Below are 20,227 nucleotides of genomic sequence, written 5' to 3'. Positions count from 1 at the left end.
CCACAAGGGTAAGACGATGGGCAGCTCTGGTCAAGTGTGGGGTCTCCGACACATTTTTCCAATGTATTTGTTAACTCGCGTGTTGCCGCTGGTATCCACTGGGGTGAATTTGCGGTGCGCTACCCCGCCAGTAAGATGTGCTTGTGTCGCGTTCTCTCCCAGCCACGACGGCTCTAGGGATGGCCCTCCGTACACTACATTATTGTGTTCCGACTTAAGAACCGTTATGATCCTCACTGCTCTACTGATGCCGCCCCCCCCCCTCCGTACACTACATTATTGTGTTCTGACTTACGAACAGGGCTCGGGAATGGAACCCGTACGTAAGTTGAGGGCTGCCCGTACAGGGGTTCGTTTCACGATTAACACGACAATTTTTTTCTTTACTCCGTAATTATATTTCACATTACATTATGCACGTCGTAATTGTGATTTGATGTACGGTACAAATGTAGATTGATTAAAATACATAAAGCTGCAGTTCACTTAACAACATCCTGCCATTTGTATCTCATACATGTGTAGTGACTGACTCAGAAACACTAAGAGTAGGAGGCACTCTGTTTATTAACAGGGCCTGACAGTAACACTTAATAACTACGGCTCCCAGTCAGGACAGCTGGTAGACTGCCTGACTAACAACGCCGAGACGGCGAAGACGGAGACGATAATGAAGACTCCAGCAGCAGCACGACGGAGATCCCACTCCAAACGACAGCCCCAAGCTCCCCTCCCGGGGCCTCTCTTATACTGCCAGCGTGGCCTGGCTCCGCCCCCAGCCACGCCTCCTTCTGGAACCTACCAACGGGTTCTCAATGTGACCCTTCCGTGACCTTTCCCCTACATCCCTCTCTGGGCTATCACGTGGCCTGTCAGTCAGGGCTGCTGTAAGCTGCAGATCCTCTTCCCTGCCAGCAGCCGGCGCTATGCTGCCACGTGACCGATTCTATGTCACTACACTTACATTTTGATTTAAAGCTTTCGTGACTGCAGGAATTCATATTCTTGGTTCTTTCGGTAAAGTCACGTAGAAGGGAAATAATAAAATAACATAAATATAAAACAATAAAAATTCTCACGACGTTTCGACTGCAACACAAGCAATCATCATCAGGTGTGAAATCCACAACACACTTGTTACAATGGATGCAAGCTAGAATGCTTATTAAATGTCGTACTTCATTTTAAGGGCCATTGTTCGACACATCGCTTATATATTTTCTTTACAAGGCCACAATGTGACTGACTAATGTATCGAGATTTTTCTAGTTACTTTGTTAGAGTCACCGCTTCACTGAAAGATACGTCAGTAAAACGAAAATAGCTTGCAACTCTTTCTGCATTGGAATCCTGCATTCCTGCACACGCACAGCTAACATGAATAAACTGCTTTCTGTGAAAATGCTCTTACACTTCAGCAATTGCGGATTATATTGATTATTTGAAGTTAGCCGGACACTTTCATAGCCGCGAAGGATCTCCCGCCAATTCGTCCGGCTTCGAAAGGTGGTTTACTGTACATCGAATCGATTCCTTCGACTCTCCGCACAAAACTTGAACCATCGCTTCCTTATTTCCAACGATTCATTCATTTGCGCAAACGTGGTAATCGAGCCGTGGAATCGCGTGCGTAACGGAATCGCGTCGGGTCGATTCCTATATCGCGCTGTGAGTTGCCGGTGTGGATGCTGGGCCTCGTTATAGCGCGGGTCGCGCCGTCACCGCCGTCGCCGCTGCTGCTGCTGCTGGGCCGTGAAGGACGACGAGGAGGAGGAGGAGGCCACGGCCGCTGCTGGACACGCTGCCTCATGGCCTCACGGGCGGGCAGGGCGCCCGGGCACGTCCCGGCGGGCGGCCTGGAGCGCGGCGTCAAGCGGGCTCTGTGCGTGGCCGAGAAGAACGACGCGGCCAAAGGCATCGCCGACATCATGTCCCGCGGCGGGTTCACGCGGGTGGGTGAACTTGCATGTCTCTCTGCAACAAACTCGAGAGCGAGATCGACCAAACGCACAACAGCAGCAGTAGCTGCAGCTGTTGTTGTTGTTGTTGTGCTCGGGTCACACACCGCGCGGCCTGCTAAGTAGCTGTGCACCAAAAAAGTTATTTATCCCGTGGTAGGGAAAACATTGGAGACACTTGGTCTAACATAGCCTACTGACTGGACTGTGCCGGCAGTCTTGGCGTCGGTAAGAATCGCCTACAAGTTCAGCTGATTAGTTAAAAGCGAAAATACTGCCCCCTTCCATGGGGGATGTGAAATTGGTTTTACATTTGTTTTTTTCCCCTCGCCAATGAGATGGGGTGACCTGCTTGGTGAAATAAAGTTGACTCAATGTTTATACAGATTCTACGACTCTTCCTTTCAGAGGGAAGGGCTGTCGAAGTTCAACAAGATATACGAGTACAACTACTCATTTAGTGGACAGGTAAGTGTTTATATTAATATAAAAGTGTCACTATCCTGAGACAAACCTTGGGGCAGTTCCAGTGATGCTCCTTATTTTCAATATAACTTTATTTGAAGTGGAAAATATACATACCTGTCAACCCCTTATCAGTGCCCTACCTTATTACGGACCAATTCAGACATTATTGGTCACCCCGTGCCCTTATAAATCTCAACGTTCATCCTACAAAGTTCCATCATAAGGGAGAAACACAAACAAATAGACACTAATGTTTTTCCCCAGCTGTACACCGTATGGACCTGCAAACTCAATTTCCCTGGACAAGAATATGGCTAAACCGTATATGGGTTTGACAGGTATGAAATATATGAATTAAAAACTTCTCAGCCATGAGCGAACCTGCCTCTCGGTGGTTAGCCGTTTATGTAGGTTCGTGGTTGAATTAATCAGACTTTAAAAAAATATCTCGAATTATTGTATGGTATGACCTTGTAGGTAATGACATTCACGGACAAGAGTGGTAACTCTCCTTGTATCGCGTGTGATGATATTTGCAGGCAGTGTTGTGACCTCTTAAAACGTGTCATGAATGACGAGTGCTTATTAAATACAACGCCGAATGTTAATCAACAAAATGTTGAAAAACACAAGCGACTTGAACCCTAATTGTGCAATAATATCTCCCGGACGCAGGAAGTCGCTCGTCTTATTTCTCCTGACAGTCTCTGTGGAAGATATTGCTGATCAAAGTACCGTATACCAGTGGTTTCTTGCATGTTATTTGGCAATGGCATTAGTGATGTGTCTTATGACATGCGATTATTTGCACCAAGAAGCACACAAAGAGCAACTGGTCGACAAAGTTGTGGATTACTGGTGGGGTGGAGGAGGGCTGCGTCAACAGAACTGGACAGTGCTGTTGTTTTACCTTGTCACTCGAATGAAATAATTGTACTTGTCTTTACAATAACTAAAATAAAACTATACATGTATTCTTTTTTATATAATATGAGTTTACAATCTCAAACAATGCACAGTTTTAAATACAAATATATTTTTTGAGTGATTTCTGTCATTGTGCTTCACAGCAGAATGTCAATGTTGTCATGACCTCAGTGTCTGGACATTTATTGGGGTTGGAATTCATTGCAGGTTTCAGAAACTGGTGAGTCAAATGTTGTACATTTAATAATCTATAATTAACCAAACAATCAGTCTTACGGCTTGTTTTGACTTTTTTACCATTCATTGTTGCATATATTTTTGGTTCAAATTTGCAAACCACTTAGATTGTTCCATTCGTAATATTTGAAAGCAAAAAGAAAATCACCAGTTATATTTTTACTTTTCGTCACATTACATTTCATGTTAGTTTGGGTTCTTGTAAATCTGCACTTGATTGAAAAAACAAACGAATCGACCGTGGAATGTTCAATTGCAATGAGCGTTTCACTTGGACTTAACATGCTGTGTCACTTAACAGGCGAGGCTGTCACCCTGTGGATCTCTTTGATGCCGAAATTGAAAAAATTTGTCCAGACGACTTTGTTACCATCAAGGTTTGTCTTGAATTTTATTTTTTCTTGTGGTGTAAATTTAAAACCAAGCCTGTGGTACAAAGTGTGAACGCACTTGGGGGCCGTCCATAAATTACGTCACGCACCTAGGGGGGGTGGGGGGTCAGACATTTGTGGCGATGTGTGACGAGGGGGGGGGGGTGAGAAATGTGACGTAACATCAAAATGCACAACTTTAAATAAATATAGACAACACGTTCTACTTAATTAAATATACTTTGTTTTATAAATGTTTTCTCCTACAACATCAGAGTGCAGCGCCACATTAAATACGCACTACAATGACAATAGTTAAAAGCGATTTGAAGCATGTTTTATTTTCAAAATGTAAATATGGTTTTGGGGGGGGGGCAGAGCTTTGTGACGTCATATTTTAGGGGGGGTCTGACTTTTTGTGACGCCGTGTGACGAGGGGGGGGGTCAAAAATCATCCAAAATCGCGTGATGTCATTTATGGACGGCCCCTTGCTCGCCTTGGGTTGTCTCGGCGCTGAGAGGAAGTGCACGTTCGTAGGCTGGGGACTGACGGTTGCACCACATCACTACACACGTGTAAGACCAGTACTGTACTGTATAAGATCATTATTATTGCAATCCAAAGACATATTTTCCCTTATCTGCAATTTGTATTACTGATTGGGATTCCTAAATGCTCTTTGACAATTTGGTCAACTGTGGCACCTGTTAAAATCTTTGCATACAGTTATTGCTAATTTGCTGAAATAATATTTTTCCTGCAATATCATTTGAATGTCTTAATGTACACATGTTTACACAAAAATGTGTTAGGCACATTTTAGTATTTGCACTGTTGCATTTTAATGTACTGTATATTGAAGCACACTTTATCTTCTACATACAGTTATTTGTTACATCCGCAGAATTGTTCGAAATGTTTGTTAATAATTTACCATCGGTCTTCATTAAATTAGACTTTTTCCTACGTCCTTTATTCTGGTTGTAAATAAATGTCACTGAATTGTTACTACCTGTAAGCAAAAGCAATGTTGCTGGTGTGTGTGTGTATTTATTCCTTGATCTTCCATTAGAGAACATTGGAAAGAGAAGTGAGGCAATGCCAAGCTTTGATTATTTGGACGGATTGTGACAGAGAGGGAGAGAACATTGGTTTTGAAATAATCGATGTCTGCAAAGCAGGTATGTATATCGCAGCAAAAATCTGAAGACAAATTACTGGAATAGAAAATGCTTTGATATTTTAATTGATGTAAGAACACCCAGCTTACCCTCATCATACCTACTATAATCACCCAGGAATGTCTGTCCTTAACGCTCGTGACGTCACTCCACATGGACCAGCCCCCCTCAATAATCATGCGCAAGTGACGTCACTCCACATCGAACAGCCCCCCTTATTAATAATCATAAGGTGACGTCCTGCAAATGGACACCCCCCCCCCTATTCATAATAATTAGCGGCTGATGACACTCCACATGGGGGGCCGAGGTGCCACCTCCCCCCTCCTCGGCGTCAACTTATAACCGTTACTAAAAAGGCAGAACCCTCACGTCACGTGATCTCTGTAACGCTATTGAGACATAGAAGTAAAAAGGACGTCATGATGAACGAGGGATTATAACCTTAAAATGTCACCGCGCCCTTACAAATTGCACACGCATTAATACAATGAATATCACGTCGTGGTCTGCTTTTCGCTTGCAAGTTTCAGATTTACTGCAATACACCCGTCCTTGGACGGGCAAAAGGTGTGTTGATATTAAAGGTCCTAGTTTGTCTATTTTCACAGAGTTATTGCATTCCAGTAGTGGCTAATCTGAGTCACTTTGCATGAACAACTAAAACTTAACTCCCCACACAAATGCATTATCAGTTGAAGGCTTATGGTAGACAACCATAGCCTAATAGACTTTTTAACTGCTTGTTTGAAACCTGGGTTCACAAATAGTGGCACACCTCAGAAACAATGGTACAAGAGAAGAAGATCAACACATCAACCTGTGGCAGTTAAAACTTTGACTGCCTCTTGAATAGCTGAGAGTCGTGATTACCAGTGGGAAAATCTTGTTACGTCCTGCTGGGCCACTGAACGAATACCACTGCGACCACTCTTCGTACTCCTCTTCCTCAGTCTGCTCGTTCTTTGCTTAGCGTGAGACAAGTAACAGGGTTGCGTTTAGGTTTAGTCTTTGCATTCAAGTACTAATTGACGGATTGAATACATTGTTTGGACATTATCAAAATACGTTATCTGTTGTAGAGCCGAATTACCCTTCGCATCATTTGTAAGACAGTTTGATTGTTTTGTGTGCCAAAATTCACATTCAGTAGAATGACACATGGTGCATAGTACCGTAGTTGGCACCCGTTGTCACTGATGATGACAATCCTCACCTTCATGGATGTGCACCTTGAAAAAAATCCAACGTGGAAGGTCAAACACAAATTTTGGTGAATGGTCAAGCACAAGAACAATTATAAAATGTTCGTCATTAACCTTGGAAAATCTGTTGTCTTCTTTTCAGTGAAGCCAAACTTGCAAGTTTTCCGAGCAAGATTTTCTGAGATTACTCAACAGTCGATTCACAACGCATGTAGAAACCTGACACTGCCCGACGCGAACACGAGCAAAGCTGTGGATGTTCGTCAGGAGCTGGATCTGCGTATAGGTAAGTGACGTTGACATTATTATCACGTGGTCATTTATAACTACTATATTGTATGTATGTATGTTGAACTTTTTTTCGCATCATACGTAGACAACCATGATAATTGTTGCTGATGGGGCATTTCAGAAGTTATCGTAACATAAATAATAATAGGCAGGATAATATGGAAGTGGCATAATGGGCTAAATTTGGTCTTCATGGAAATAACAGGGTTAGGAAAACTGCTATATTGTGGTGCCCCAACTCTGAAGTAGCTCAGTATTTTGAGATATATAAGAATATTGCATTTGTTCTTTGCATTGATACATTTTTAAGATGCTGATACTTGACATTTACAATTTGTATTGTTTTAATGATGAAACATTTTAATTTGTGTTTTTGGTAAGCAATTGTATTGTTTTTGTCTCTTAGGTGCAGCCTTCACAAGATTTCAGACGCTGCGGTTACAAAAGATTTTTCCAGCATCTCTTGCTCACCAACTGGTCAGCTATGGAAGTTGCCAGTTTCCAACACTTGGTTTTGTTGTAGAAAGATTCAAATCAATTCAAGCATTCATTCCAGAAGCCTTCCATCAGATTAAGGGTAAGAAATGTTTTGTTTTTGCAGGGTAGAACACAGGAATGGTTTACAGAGTTCCTTTCTTTCACCTTCATCACTGAAAACAGTGTTAGACCTTCAAGGGAATAGTCTTATAGTGGTAAAACAGTGTGCTCTACTTCTCTTTATCTCTGGTCAAATGCTGGATTTGCAGATCGGTGATAATTGGCATCTGAACATGGCCTGGGCCACCCCAAATTGGGTGCCTAAAAATGTGATTTGGAGATCTGTCTGAATCTCTTCACTGAGGTAGAGGCAGCCACACCTGGTACTGGCTGCAACCACTCCTATTTTGTGAAGACTTATTGTATTATAAGGCACTACTTCCCCTTTATTTAAAAGCACAAGTTCCAGTGTATATTTTAATCTGACAGGTTGTGTGTGATCAGATTTGAATACTTGTTTGATATTGAGGTGGAACATTTTATAATCTTGAGAATATGGTATTAACTTGAGATCATTGATGGTATAACCACGTTGTTTTTCTTCAACATGGTGTGATATGCTATTTTATCCCCAAGGAGTTTCCTAAATAGGTTTTGATTGTAAAGTTATGGTTACCTTACAAAGGTCTTAATCACACTATAAGTATTCTATGGGAACCTCATTTGCCAGTAAAAATATGATAATTGGTTTTTTACCCTTCTATCTGGCAACAGTTTTGCTGCCAGATAGAAGGGTAAAAAAACAATTACTATAAGTATTCATATTTATTGTGTTTTCCATAATATAAAAAAGCATACTAAACTTGACCAGGATAATTGTAACTTTTGTAGAACATAAGTGTATATCCAGAGCAAATCAATAATCTTTTATAAATGTAATTGTAAATTCTGCCTTGTTAATATGTTGTGAATTTCCCATTTAGTTACACACCAGAATGAGGATGGACTGGTGGAGTTTCATTGGAAGAGAAACCGACTGTTTAACCACACTGCTTGTCTCATTCTCTACCAGTTGTGTATTGAGGTGAGAGTTTATACCTTTAAATTTAAAACAACAAAAATATTTAAATCCATTTGCCGGTGTCTAACATATATTGTAACTTACGTTTTAGAATCCCACTGCTGAAGTTTTACATGTGACATGCAAGCCGAAGAGCAAGTGGAGGCCACAGCCTTTGGACACAGTGGTACGTATTGCAACCTGAGCACATGCAGTATATGAATAAAATACGATTAAAACAATGTTTGTTACATGAATACAGGTGATACAGGAGAACCGCTTTCAGCCAACACAGACTTTTCCTTTGGTGTACAGCTGTATTATAAATGATAGTATCCCCACCAGAGGATGAGAATCATCAACTTAAAAAAGAACACGTGTTTTAATTGGTCTTGTTGAAGTGTGAAATGTAATATATTTTGTGACGTTATCTGATACTCAATTACAACACACTTTTGGAAAACATTACCTCCCAGCCTTTGGCTGAAGAATTGCTACAGACATGAGACATCTTCATTACCTCGGTTTAATTGAGGTGATGAGAAAAGATGATTGAGACTGCAGAAAAAAATCACAAGATGAAAATTAGCATAATATTCATAACACCAACAGTCCTAGGTTGAAATGAGAGAAATGGTTAGGGAGGAAATACATTTTTAAGTCACAGTAGAATACAAAAATTTATCAGAAAATCTGATCGTGAAGAGAAAATAATTGATATATTAACATACACACAGGCATAAATCATAACTTGTGATTATCCAATTAAAAACACTGAATAAAATAGCTTTCATTGTCACGACTCAAACTTATATAAAGAGACAACTTTACCCACATGCAGATTGACTTCTACGACTGACTTCCCAAAATACTTGTGCATAAATTAGATTTTTCTTCATAAGTAGCCTTTTTCTGATCTCATTTATTTTTCACAATGAGAGGCTGCCGCTTCGCCTTCGCAGCTTCTGTAAACTTGAAGAGGCTTCTTCCACATTTTCATAAAATTGAGAGCTTTACCTTGCATGCCTATACTGCTATACAGGAATTATGCAAATGTTTCTAATCAGCATTGTAGATATGCCAATTATTTCACAACTATTCCTGAGAGTAGTATATCCATTAATATAAAAAATAACGCAATTATGAATACCATATATATTTGTAATAAAATACAATTGTGAGAAATGAACGTGTCTTTGTATATTGTCATTTTATTCAGGAAATGGAGAAACTGGCATCTCGAAAGCTGAAAATCAATGCGAAAGAAACTATGAAGATTGCTGAAAAGCTTTACACCAAAGGGTAACATTTTTTGTATATTGACGATGGTTAACCAATTAGTATTCATAGACTATAGTTAATTGAATACGTATAGATGATTGTGAATGAGTGACTGATGTAAATTCGAATTATGTTCTGGAACAGCTAGAGTCTTCTGGGGGGACAGGTGGCACAGTGGTATGTGTGTGGTGTGGTAAGAACGACGCTGAAGCCAGTCGTGTAGGGTCTGACGCTGAACTGTTTATTAAGGGCTCGCGCCTAACTCGGGGGAAGGGGTTAACACAAAGTTATTACTAATTCCCCAGGGAAAGGGTACTGGGAGTTCCCTACACCCTACCAGGCTATCAGGCTCTTCCCACAGCACTGACCGAGGGTTCATCCAACTCAGCCAGCCGGGTAAAGCAGCCCTTTAGCCTGGCTCTCAATCCCTCTATCCCTGAGCCCCCTACTCCCCTACCGCTCGCTCTCCTAGCTCCCCGCGAAGACCCCGTCTACGTCACGGGTCTTCCCTCAAATACCCCGGGAGGCATGACGTCACTTTTCCTTGACGGCATTCCCCCTGAGGCGAGTGTGACCCGACGTCAGCACTCCACCCCTCAACATCTGTACCGTGCTGGTGAATCTCGATACCTAAGTTTGACTCTGGCCATGGTTAACATTTTGCGGAGGTCCTCTTGCCAGCAGTGGAATGAGAAGCAACTGCAAGGAGAGAAAGCATGTTTTGTTTTAAATGGATGTAATTTAAATTATAGTCTGCATATTGTCATTCACTGTATATTTTTTTACTGCAGGTTCATTAGCTACCCACGAACAGAAACCAACGTTTTCCCAAAAGGCATGAACCTTGCCGCGTTAGTTGAGATGCAGACACACGATCGAAACTGGGGTGCATTTGCCCAAAGGCTCCTTGAAGCTGGGCCAAATCCAAGAAATGGCACAAAGTCTGATCAAGCCCATCCTCCTATCCACCCAACTAAATACACTGCAGAACTGAATGTAAGTACGTGATGTGCCTGTCAGTGCATATGATTGTCAAAGGGCATCATGATCCAATTTTTTCCAATGTTGAAAAAATCCTGCAAATTACTCAATTGTGATGAATAAACAGCAATACTCGCCCTTTACTGACAGACTTAATCTCCCAGGTCACTCTTGCAAATGAAACTCATCCTGGTATCTTGAGTTCTCTCGTGGTTAAACAAAATAAACTTGAAACTACTTGAAACATAAAGTGCTGCCTCTGAATCAAATAGCCCTGCCATCCATGCCTCAGCATGGCAGTGGCGCCATCAGTTTCATCTGAAGAGTGGCATAATGATGTCTAATTACATTACTAGTTCGACTACTAATGTGTCTGTTTTTTTATTCAATTAGGGGAATGATCAGCGCTTATATGAATTCATTGTTCGTCATTTCCTGGCCTGTTGCTCCCAAGATGCACAAGGACAGGAAACCACAGTGGAAATTGAAATTGCTGGAGAGAGGTTTTTTGCAAATGGACTCATGATCACAGCTCGGAATTATCTGGATGTTTATCCTTATGACAAATGGAATGCTAAGGTAATAATATAGAACTAGCTGTTTTAACTAACAGCGTTACCCATAATGCATTGTGTCGACAACATTTTTTAATTTTGCTTTTAATGTAAATGAGTATACAGTAATACATGTTTGATTATTAAAGAGTTACTCTAATAATAGGTAACTATTCGTATGCCTATTAAACATTTCTTTATCAGGAAAACCAATGTAAAGTTGTTTTTAAGTGTATCGTGCAGTCTCTTATTTACGAATGTGTTCGAGATTTTTGTTATTTGTGCTTGTGCACCACTACCATTGCAGCATCACTAAATTATTTGTTTTACTTCTATAACAAAATTTGTTGCCAAAGCATTAGCACATTTGGTATGTTATTAGACAACCATATAAGAGAGTTGACAATTTCACATTAGGTTGACTGGAGCAATGAACAAGTTTGGTTAAACACTGATCCCATCCCTTCATGCTACAATAAGAATCTCAAAGTAATATTTTATCACTGAATTTTTTTTTACACGTTATTCACAAATGTCTTTTTTTGTTTTACATGTTTAGGTCATCCCTGTTTACACTACAGGAGTGAAATTCCAACCCAGCAATATTGAAATGACGGACGGGGAAACCAGTCCCCCGCAGCTTTTGTCTGAAGCTGATTTAATTTCCCTCATGGAAAAACATGGAATTGGTTAGTTGCATGTACAGTGCCAGTTCTAAGTACACTTAACTGATTAAACTTGCATCCACAATGCTGGATTAAAGGTGTGCGTGACCAGCAAACAAAGTATATTGAGGGTTAAAATATCCATATTTGTCAAAGACTTTTCTTTAAAAACATGTTTTTAAGCTAACCTTGAAAAAGCATATGAACGTTGGTTAAATTTAGTAAAAAAAACAGTCATGACTTATACCTAATCAGTGTTAATTAAAGTCGCATATGCTGATTTAGTTTTGTATGGTCATTGTTACAGGTACAGATGCCACGCATGCAGATCACATTGAAACCATCAAGTCCAGAATGTACGTTGGGCTGACGCCTGCACAAAGATTTCTGCCAGGAGAGCTTGGAATGGGGTTGGTGGAAGGTCCGGATTTCAAATTCTACATGATTCATGTTGTGCTGTATTGACTTTGTACGTGCTACAGTCACATATCAGTGGGCATCTCATATCCACGATGGGGAAACACATGTGATTTTTGACGTGAATCGCTCTTTATATAGAAAAGCACCACCTAGTGTTGGAGTAAGAGAGGCCCATTGAAATAATTGTGGTATAATTTTTCAAGGCTATTCAATGAGATGTGATGGTCAATTTACAATCTGTAATATGGTAACATTTCTACGTTTCATTCCTAGGCTATGATGCAATGGGGTATGAAATGTCCAAGCCAGACCTTCGTGCCGAGCTGGAAGCTGACCTTAAGCTAATATGTGAAGGGAAAAAGAACAACACCACAGTTTTGCAACAGCAAATCCAAAAGTATAAGCAGGTGTTTTTGGAAGCTGTTTCCAAAGCTGAAAAGTAAGTGTCACCCTTCATACTTGCAACACAAAACTGCCAGCTCCTTGCCAAGCCAAGTTGGCTCCAGTAAAACATGTGGCTTTATTCAATAGACAACAGTTTGTGTATTGTATGTAGCGATGGACAAATCTAGGAGTTGTGTTCATACCCAGTAATGTTTTAGCACCCCCTTGCTCCGTTTACCAACCCAGCTGATCCAGAGCTGCTGGGAACTGAGGCCCATGGTTTAGGTTCATCAGTCATTGCCGAGAATTCGGCCATACAGTAAAACCTTGGATTGCGAGCATAATTCGTACCGGAAACGTGTTTGTAATCCAAAGCACTCGTATATCAAAGCACTTGTATATCAGTTGTGATCACGTGACGCTCGGCAGACAAAGCGTATACGTACTACTCGTATTGCAAGACCTCGCTCGTTTATCAAATTAATATTTATTAAAAAATTTTGCTCGTCTTGCAAAACATTCGCAGACCAAGTTACTCGCAATCCAAGGTTTTATTGTACTTCACCGCGCTCGTCAGCGCAAGTTGAAGGGAACACATTTTGTCTCGCCAGACATCTAGTCTAACTGCTCGGGCTATAAGCCACTCATTCCTCTATGCCTCCGGTAAGGCAGTGCTGTGTTGAAGAGGAGCAGACTGGTACCACATCTAAACGTTTTCGTTGAATTGTAGGTTGGATGAAGCCCTGTCATGTTACCTTGGAGAGCCTCAACAGTCTATTGCGAATGAAGAAACTATTCCCAGGAGATTAGAACCTGTGAGAAAGTGCCCGCAGTGTAAAAGCAACATGGTGCTGAAGCAAACCAAGGATGGCAAGTGAGTACTTGAGTGCTGCATTTATACTGGTAGGAACGAAGTGGACCAGACCACCAATAGATTAATGTGTCCGTCCGTCCGCGTTTGTCCGTCCGTCCGTCCGCGTTTGTCCGTCCGTCCGCGTTTGTCCGTCCGTCCGTCCGCGTTTGTCCGTCCGTCCGTCCATGTATCAACATCGCCCCCTACTGCAAACACTTGGCATGACCCTGTCCGACAAGATGGCCGCCCGCTCCCCCTGCGATATGTGAATTAAACAAGATGGCCGTCGCTTCCGGCGCATCACGGCAAACTTTAAACTTCGCTTCAAAATTACTTTACTGAAACGCAGCACGTTTATTTAAAAAATTACGTTACTGAAACGCTGCACGCTTTTTTAACACAGAGACAAGAAACATTTATTAACACAGAGACGAGATACATTTAATCGCCTTATTTGTGCACGAAAAGCACGGCACGAGGCCTAGTGCGGCAGGCTTCGTGAGGCCTAGTGCGGCAGGCTTATTAACACAGAGATGAAACGCAGCACGTTTATTTTAAAACAATTATTTTACTGAAACGCAGCACGTTTTTTTAACACAGAGACAAGAAACAATTATTAACACAGAGACGAGATACATTTAATCGCCTTATTTGTGCACGAAAAGCACGGCACGAGGCCTAGTGCGGCAGGCTTCGTGAGGCCTAGTGCGGCAGGCTTATTAACACAGAGATGAAACGCAGCACGTTTATTTAAAAACAATTATTTTACTGAAACGCAACACGTTTTTATAACACAGAGACAAGAAACATTTATTAACACAGAGACGAGATACATTTAATCGCCTTATTTGTGCACGAAAAGCACGGCACGAGGCCTAGTGCGGCAGGCTTCGTGAGGCCTAGTGCAGCAGGCTTATTAACACAGAGATGAAACGCAGCACGTTTATTGTTGTTGTTGTGCATATTGGCAGTGGTACCTGACTCGGCTGAATCTGCAGCCTGGCAGCGGCAGAGCAGAGGCAGCGAGAGGCCTCGTCGCTGCTGCTATTCACTCGCTTATAGTTCTACCGTGTTCACTACATCTGTCGTGTTCACTACATCTGCTGTGTTCACTACATCTCTGCCGTGTTCACTATCATCTCTACATCTCTGTCGTGTTCACTATCATCTCTACATCTCTGTCGTGTTCACTACATCTCTGTCGTGTTCACTATCATCTCTACATCTCTGTCGTGTTCACTATATCTCTGTCGTGTTCACTATCATCTCTACATCTCTGTCGTGTTCACTACATCTCTGCTGTGTTCACCACATCTCTGCCGTGTTCACCACATCTCTGCCGTGTTCACTACATCTCTGCCGTGTTCACTACATCTCTGCCGTATTCACTACATCTGCTGTGTTCACTACATCTCTGCCGTGTTCACTATCATCTCTACATCTCTGTCGTGTTCACTATATCTCTGTCGTGTTCACTATTATCTCTACATCTCTGTCGTGTTCACCACATCTCTGCCGTGTTCACCACATCTCTGCCGTGTTCACCACATCTCTGTCGTGTTCACTACATCGTATTCACACGCAAGTATTTCTACTTGTGCTGCAATCTTTGATTATTTAGCTGCTGGCTGCATGTTTGGTGGCGATGCTACCGTTATAGCAGCACCAACTGCGGTTGGTTCTGGGTCCATGGAAACGACGCTTTTCACTGCGAGTTTGTAAAGGGTTCCAGCAGCAAATGCGGTCTCTGTTTCAGCAAGCATCTTTTCAACGTGGCGTCCAGACAACCATTGGGGTCTTCAAAGTCGTGGTTGTTTTCGGTATCCATGTCGTGCGCGCGAATAAAAACTCGAAGTGCCAAACAAACACTGCTCAATGTAGTACTGTTATATGAATATGCCAAACGCCCGTTTATTCAACTCTATGTAGACGACATAAAATGCACCAAGGTGCCGTTTATTCCCTCTATTTTATTTCACCTTTATACTAGTAAATGCATTCGAGTTTCCCCATCTAAGGTCAATTAATCTCAGATGTGATCGTTTGGAAATGAAAGACTACGAGTCTTTAAATCTCACAGCGTTTCTTGTCAAAACAAACACTTTTAATTAACGTTACACTAGAATACAGTAATTTTTTCTTTAACTCCTCTATACCCGGTCGATATCCCTGTACCGGTACTAAGTATTATTCCTACCAGCCCACCCCGCAGGGTCCTGTTTTTCCTTGCCGTTGCTGCTGCTGCTGCTGTATACCAATATTTGATACTGCTATTTAAATGTCCTTTTGGCATACTATATTTAATATATATCCAGGTATGAACTTTGTTTTGTAGCAAAACAAAGTATGGACCCTACTTTTACTGCATTCCTAGTTATTTTGTTTTCTTGGAATAGTTTACAGTTACAACTTTTGACTCTCACTGCTCACTGGAATCGTTTGACCATTTCTCTACACATTTCAATCACTTTCTTCAAGTCTCATCTAGTTTACATATTTGACCTTTATCTGCCAGTACATATAGTAGGCATGCAACTATGCATTGATTAAAATGTATTCTTATGGTCACATTGCATGTTTAACAATAATTTAACGTGCCCCTTAGTGCCCTTAAGAGGTTTCACATTCACCACAATGTTAAAACAAACATTATATTCGTGAGATGTGGGTGTGTGCAGGGTTATTTGGTCACAGGTATATGAACTATAGCTTTGTGTTTTGAATGTGAATTATGTATATGTCACATTCGTGTTACTGTGTTTTGTATTATGTATTTGTGTGTATTAAGTATGCATTTATAGATACATATATTCTTTATGGTTGGAGAATTAGCCCATTGGTTAGTGCATTGGACTACAAACCTGTCGATCTGAGTTCGAAGCCTAAGATCAGTGGAGTGCTGGGGGTGGGGGGATGGAAGGTGGAGGGGGAATGCAGCCCATATTGTTTATATTTACAAAATAACCTTTGATTTCTAACTTCCCTGCAATGTTTTAACAGGTTCATGTTGACCTGCCTGGGTTTTCCAAACTGTAGAGCAGCAGTCTTTTTTCCTGATTTTGTTTTAGAAGCAACCAGAGATGAGAGCATCTGTCAGTTTTGCCAGCCAAATGCAATACACAGGTAAGTGGGTTACATATCGATCGTAATTTAATTTGTCCACCGTTGGTTCAGCAGGTACTGTATTCTTTGCGCTGTGCCTTTTATGGTTGAGCTATATACTTAACTCGTTTTTTTATTATGCTCAGCGGTGACCACGTGGCTTGGGGGATAGTGCATTGAGCAAGGACCACTGGAATTCTGGGTTCAAATCCAGGCAGAAATGATTAAATCAAGTTCAATGAGTTGATGGTGTCATCCTGGTCACCACTGACTTTCAGAAAAGCTTCACGTTAAATACTTTTTTGCATGATAATTCCGCAAGCACACTTTCCTCCGGCCAAAACCCGGCACGCGCAAAGTTATTGTTTATAAGAAAAAAGCTGCGTTTTTGGAGCAAAATGTTTTACCTTTCAATCAATAATATGATTGTAATTAATCATTTATGTATGGAACATTGATTGCCATAGTTACACGTGAAAATTATTACGTGATGTTAAGGTTTTAAATATGTAAACAGTGTGATTTCATGAAAGTTAACATTTGAACAATGCATATAGTTTATTTTACATGAATAATATGTAATATTTTTTTAGCACCTTCTGTTGAATGTCATGGACTAAACAGAATTGAGGACTTGATCTTGCGTTGTCGCATTAGTATTACATTGTCTAATATTCAGGGATCAGTTGCTTAACTTGTGTGGTCGTCTAGTGCAATGTCAAGGATATTGAAGCGTTAAATGAAATTATAAAAATTGTGTATTCATTCATGAAATGTGTGTTTTCATTTTAGGATAAAATTTAAGTTCAAGAAAAACTCTGTAATTCCTTGCACACCTTTGGATTATGTTGGATGCGTTGGTGGCTGTGATGATGTCATAAACGACATAGCGGATTTAAAATACCTGCGTCCTGTTACAACTCCCAACCAGTCCCGTCAAAGTCAACCCTCCGCTTCAGTTGCGCGGCAAAGGGGAACATGCCAGCCGTCAAACGCATACGTACAACGGCCACCACAGCAGGCACCTCCACCTATGGCCATGTTACAAATTCCTCCTGGCAGAAACGAAGAAAATGCTGTCGTCTGCAACTGTGGAATTGAGGCTACCCTTCTTACCGTCAAAAAGGAAGGCATCAACAAGGGGCGAATGTTCTACAAGTGTCCGACAGGTGTATGCAACTTTTTCCTTTGGGCAGATCAACAAGACAGTGGATACAGATCTGCACAGAGCAACCAAGGTTCTTTTCATTCAAGCACAGTACCTCGCGGAGGCCACGATGAAGTGATGTGCTCTTGTAACAATCCAGCCGTAATGCGCACTATCGTAAAAGACGGACCGAACAAGGGTCGCCAGTTTTACACTTGCTCCAAACCTAGAGATGAGCAATGTGGATTTTTCCTGTGGATGGCTGATGAACCCTCAAATTCAGGTATGTATATTCACGTGTTTTTTCCCCCAAATTAGAGCTACTAATAGAGTAATAGCCATGCTATACTATTCGCATGGATAATGAGGATCTTGTGTTCATATTGTATGCTTTATTATTAAAACGGATCTTAATTTTGTTCTATTTACCATTTGAAATGAACTAAAGTTGAAATTTATTGGATAAATTAGTTAATACTTTGGTGGCGTATAGTATTAACACAATTTTTTTTACATCACAATGAATTACACAATACCACCATACAAATCTTGTATATTTTAATCTTTACACTTATTGATATGTAATTATTAGGGTTCCGGTGGTGAGCACACTGCTATATGAAGCCAGTAATCTTGAGTTCGATATTTGGCCATGGTTGATGTCCATGGTGAGGGATATCTGACCCGGCACAGCCTTTCACCACCCCGCACTGACCAATGTGGCAAAGCATGATCAACTCCCATGACTGACGGTGTGGGAATACCTTCATCTGACAGTGGATTGACACAGGGATGTAATTTATTCTATATATAAAAAAAAATTCTAATGAAGATAATGCATTAGTTTTATTTACATTTTTTTTATTAAGCATTTGTAGTTGATTAAATGTGTGAAATTGATCGTTATTGTGCAATGCGTACAGTAATGTAACAACAATAATATATTAAGGTTTCATATTTTGACGCTTAACCTATGACAATACCATGTTTGTATATAAGCAAATCATTGTTTTCATCCTTTGTTGCTTTCTACTGACAGACTAAGCAGTAGTAATTGTGACTTTGCTTTCGCAGCTCATTCCGTTGCAAGACCTCCACTGCGGCCTGACAATGCAAGACCCACGTCAAACAATAGAACAGCTGGCGAGGATACCACAGTGAGAGCCAAGAGAACTTGTGGAATCTGCCATCAACCTGGACACAGAAGGACAACTTGTCCTATGAACAAATGATTGTTTCAGGAGAGTAAAATTACGAAACCAGTACATCCCCTTTGTCAGTCCATTGCTGGATGAGGGCCTCCCAACATTGTGTGGGCCTTGGGGGTTATTTGACCACACTGGTCAATGCCGGTTGCTGAAGACGGAAGTAAAATGACCGCTGCTTAGAAGTACAGTACAACAATGGACTTTGCTCCGCATCTGCCTACAAACTACGTTTTGGTTGTCCATGCTCTATCCAGTTTCACCCCTTCTTTTGAGATCTGGCAAGACCAGGCTCAACTCGGCTGATTTGGTCAGACATTAAATAACGAAAGTGTTTGTTATATTTACGTGTTAAATACTGCCAGTTAATCTGATTTATGCATCATTTCAGGTATTCTTGAAAATGTTTTATAGTGCTTTACTGTATATTCCAATTCAGCAAGAACTTAAAAAAAACTGAAAAAGGGAAAGCATGACACTTGTACAATTTACATTTTTGTATATTATATATTCCGAGATAAATTCAACCAAAAAGTACATGATGTAATATACGGTGTGTTTTGCAATTGTTTTACACCATGAGTGTTTGTTGTATTAAAAATGGTAATATGAACCAAATATCGTATGTTGTGAGTAAATGTTAAATATGAATGCAGTATCAGATCATGAGGCAGTGTTTTAAAATATAGTGGGATATCCACTCGCGTAATTTAGAGAACACAATGTAATTCAAATATTTTGTTTACGTTTGCGTGCTTTCTATTGTTTAACGTTTTTGCCCTGATTTATATCTGCTTCGTGTATTACTTTGATCTTTGCCATTGTCATGGTGGTGACCCCCAGTTCACTTGCAAATGATCCACTATCCTGGTCGCTTCGAGTTCCCACCCGGTGTTCCTTCCACATTTATAAACACGCATTACATTATTTTTCTGCTTTAAATTTCCACGTGATAAACCACTTTTCGATTTAAAGCTTTCGTGACTGCAGGGATTAATCTTCTTGGTTCTTTCGGTAAAGTCACGTAGAAGGGAAATAATAAAATAAAACATAAAATAAACACGACGTTTCGGCCACAACACAAGCAGCCGTCCTCAGGTGAAGAAACAGCTGTCGGAAAGAGCGCTCTTGGACAGCGTTGTCTTTCCGACAGCTGTTTCTTCACCTGAGGACGGCTGCTTGTGTTGTGGCCGAAACGTCGTGATCATTTTATTATGTTTTTATTTTATTAGTTCCCTTCTACGTGACTTTACCGAAAGAACCACGACAAATCACTTTGTTGAGCTATCATTTGTGGTGAGGTCGCTTCTGAAAAATAAGCGAATAGCTCAATGGGCTTTACCTGGTGAGATTAAGCAACGTTTCGTTTTGTTTGTATTGTATTTTAAAAGTGATTTTATTTACCTATACTTTGCACTCCTATCGTGTTTTGTATTGTTGTACCGGTTCTGACCCCGTT

At 40.9% G+C, this 20,227-nt stretch overlaps 1 protein-coding gene and 1 long non-coding RNA gene across 3 annotated transcripts; one reads left to right on the top strand and one right to left on the bottom strand.

Annotated features, from left to right (window-relative positions):
• Positions 1-1,628: 1,628 nt before the first annotated feature.
• TOP3A (DNA topoisomerase III alpha) lies at positions 1,629-19,386 on the top strand. 2 transcript variants are annotated; one of them, XM_078594040.1, is made up of 19 exons: positions 1,629-1,952; positions 2,367-2,426; positions 3,500-3,573; positions 3,892-3,967; positions 5,035-5,143; positions 6,491-6,634; positions 7,046-7,216; positions 8,100-8,200; positions 8,289-8,363; positions 9,396-9,478; positions 10,249-10,453; positions 10,832-11,017; positions 11,552-11,681; positions 11,965-12,078; positions 12,351-12,516; positions 13,192-13,335; positions 16,315-16,437; positions 17,209-17,846; positions 18,638-19,386. In XM_078594040.1, exons 1-19 carry the CDS (start codon positions 1,686-1,688, stop codon positions 18,793-18,795), a joined length of 3,024 nt encoding a protein of 1,007 aa, XP_078450166.1. In that variant the 5' UTR covers positions 1,629-1,685; the 3' UTR covers positions 18,796-19,386. The 2 variants fall into 2 exon arrangements, with proteins under 2 accessions (XP_078450166.1, XP_078450165.1); XM_078594039.1 differs by having other exon boundaries at positions 3,497-3,573.
• Positions 3,795-7,842, bottom strand: LOC144718639 (uncharacterized). Its single transcript, XR_013585468.1, has 3 exons — positions 6,319-7,842; positions 6,017-6,111; positions 3,795-4,071 (listed from the first exon to the last, which is right to left on the bottom strand). It is a non-coding gene; the product is annotated as an uncharacterized LOC144718639 (long non-coding RNA).
• Positions 19,387-20,227: the final 841 nt, after the last annotated feature.

This window comes from Lampetra planeri, chromosome 5, assembly GCF_965212315.1.
Source record: "Lampetra planeri chromosome 5, kcLamPlan1.2.h2, whole genome shotgun sequence".
In the NCBI taxonomy this organism is placed as follows: Eukaryota; Metazoa; Chordata; class Hyperoartia; order Petromyzontiformes; family Petromyzontidae; genus Lampetra; species Lampetra planeri.
The sequence above is the reverse complement of the archived record's forward strand: the minus strand, read 5'-3'. Positions and strand labels throughout refer to the sequence as shown.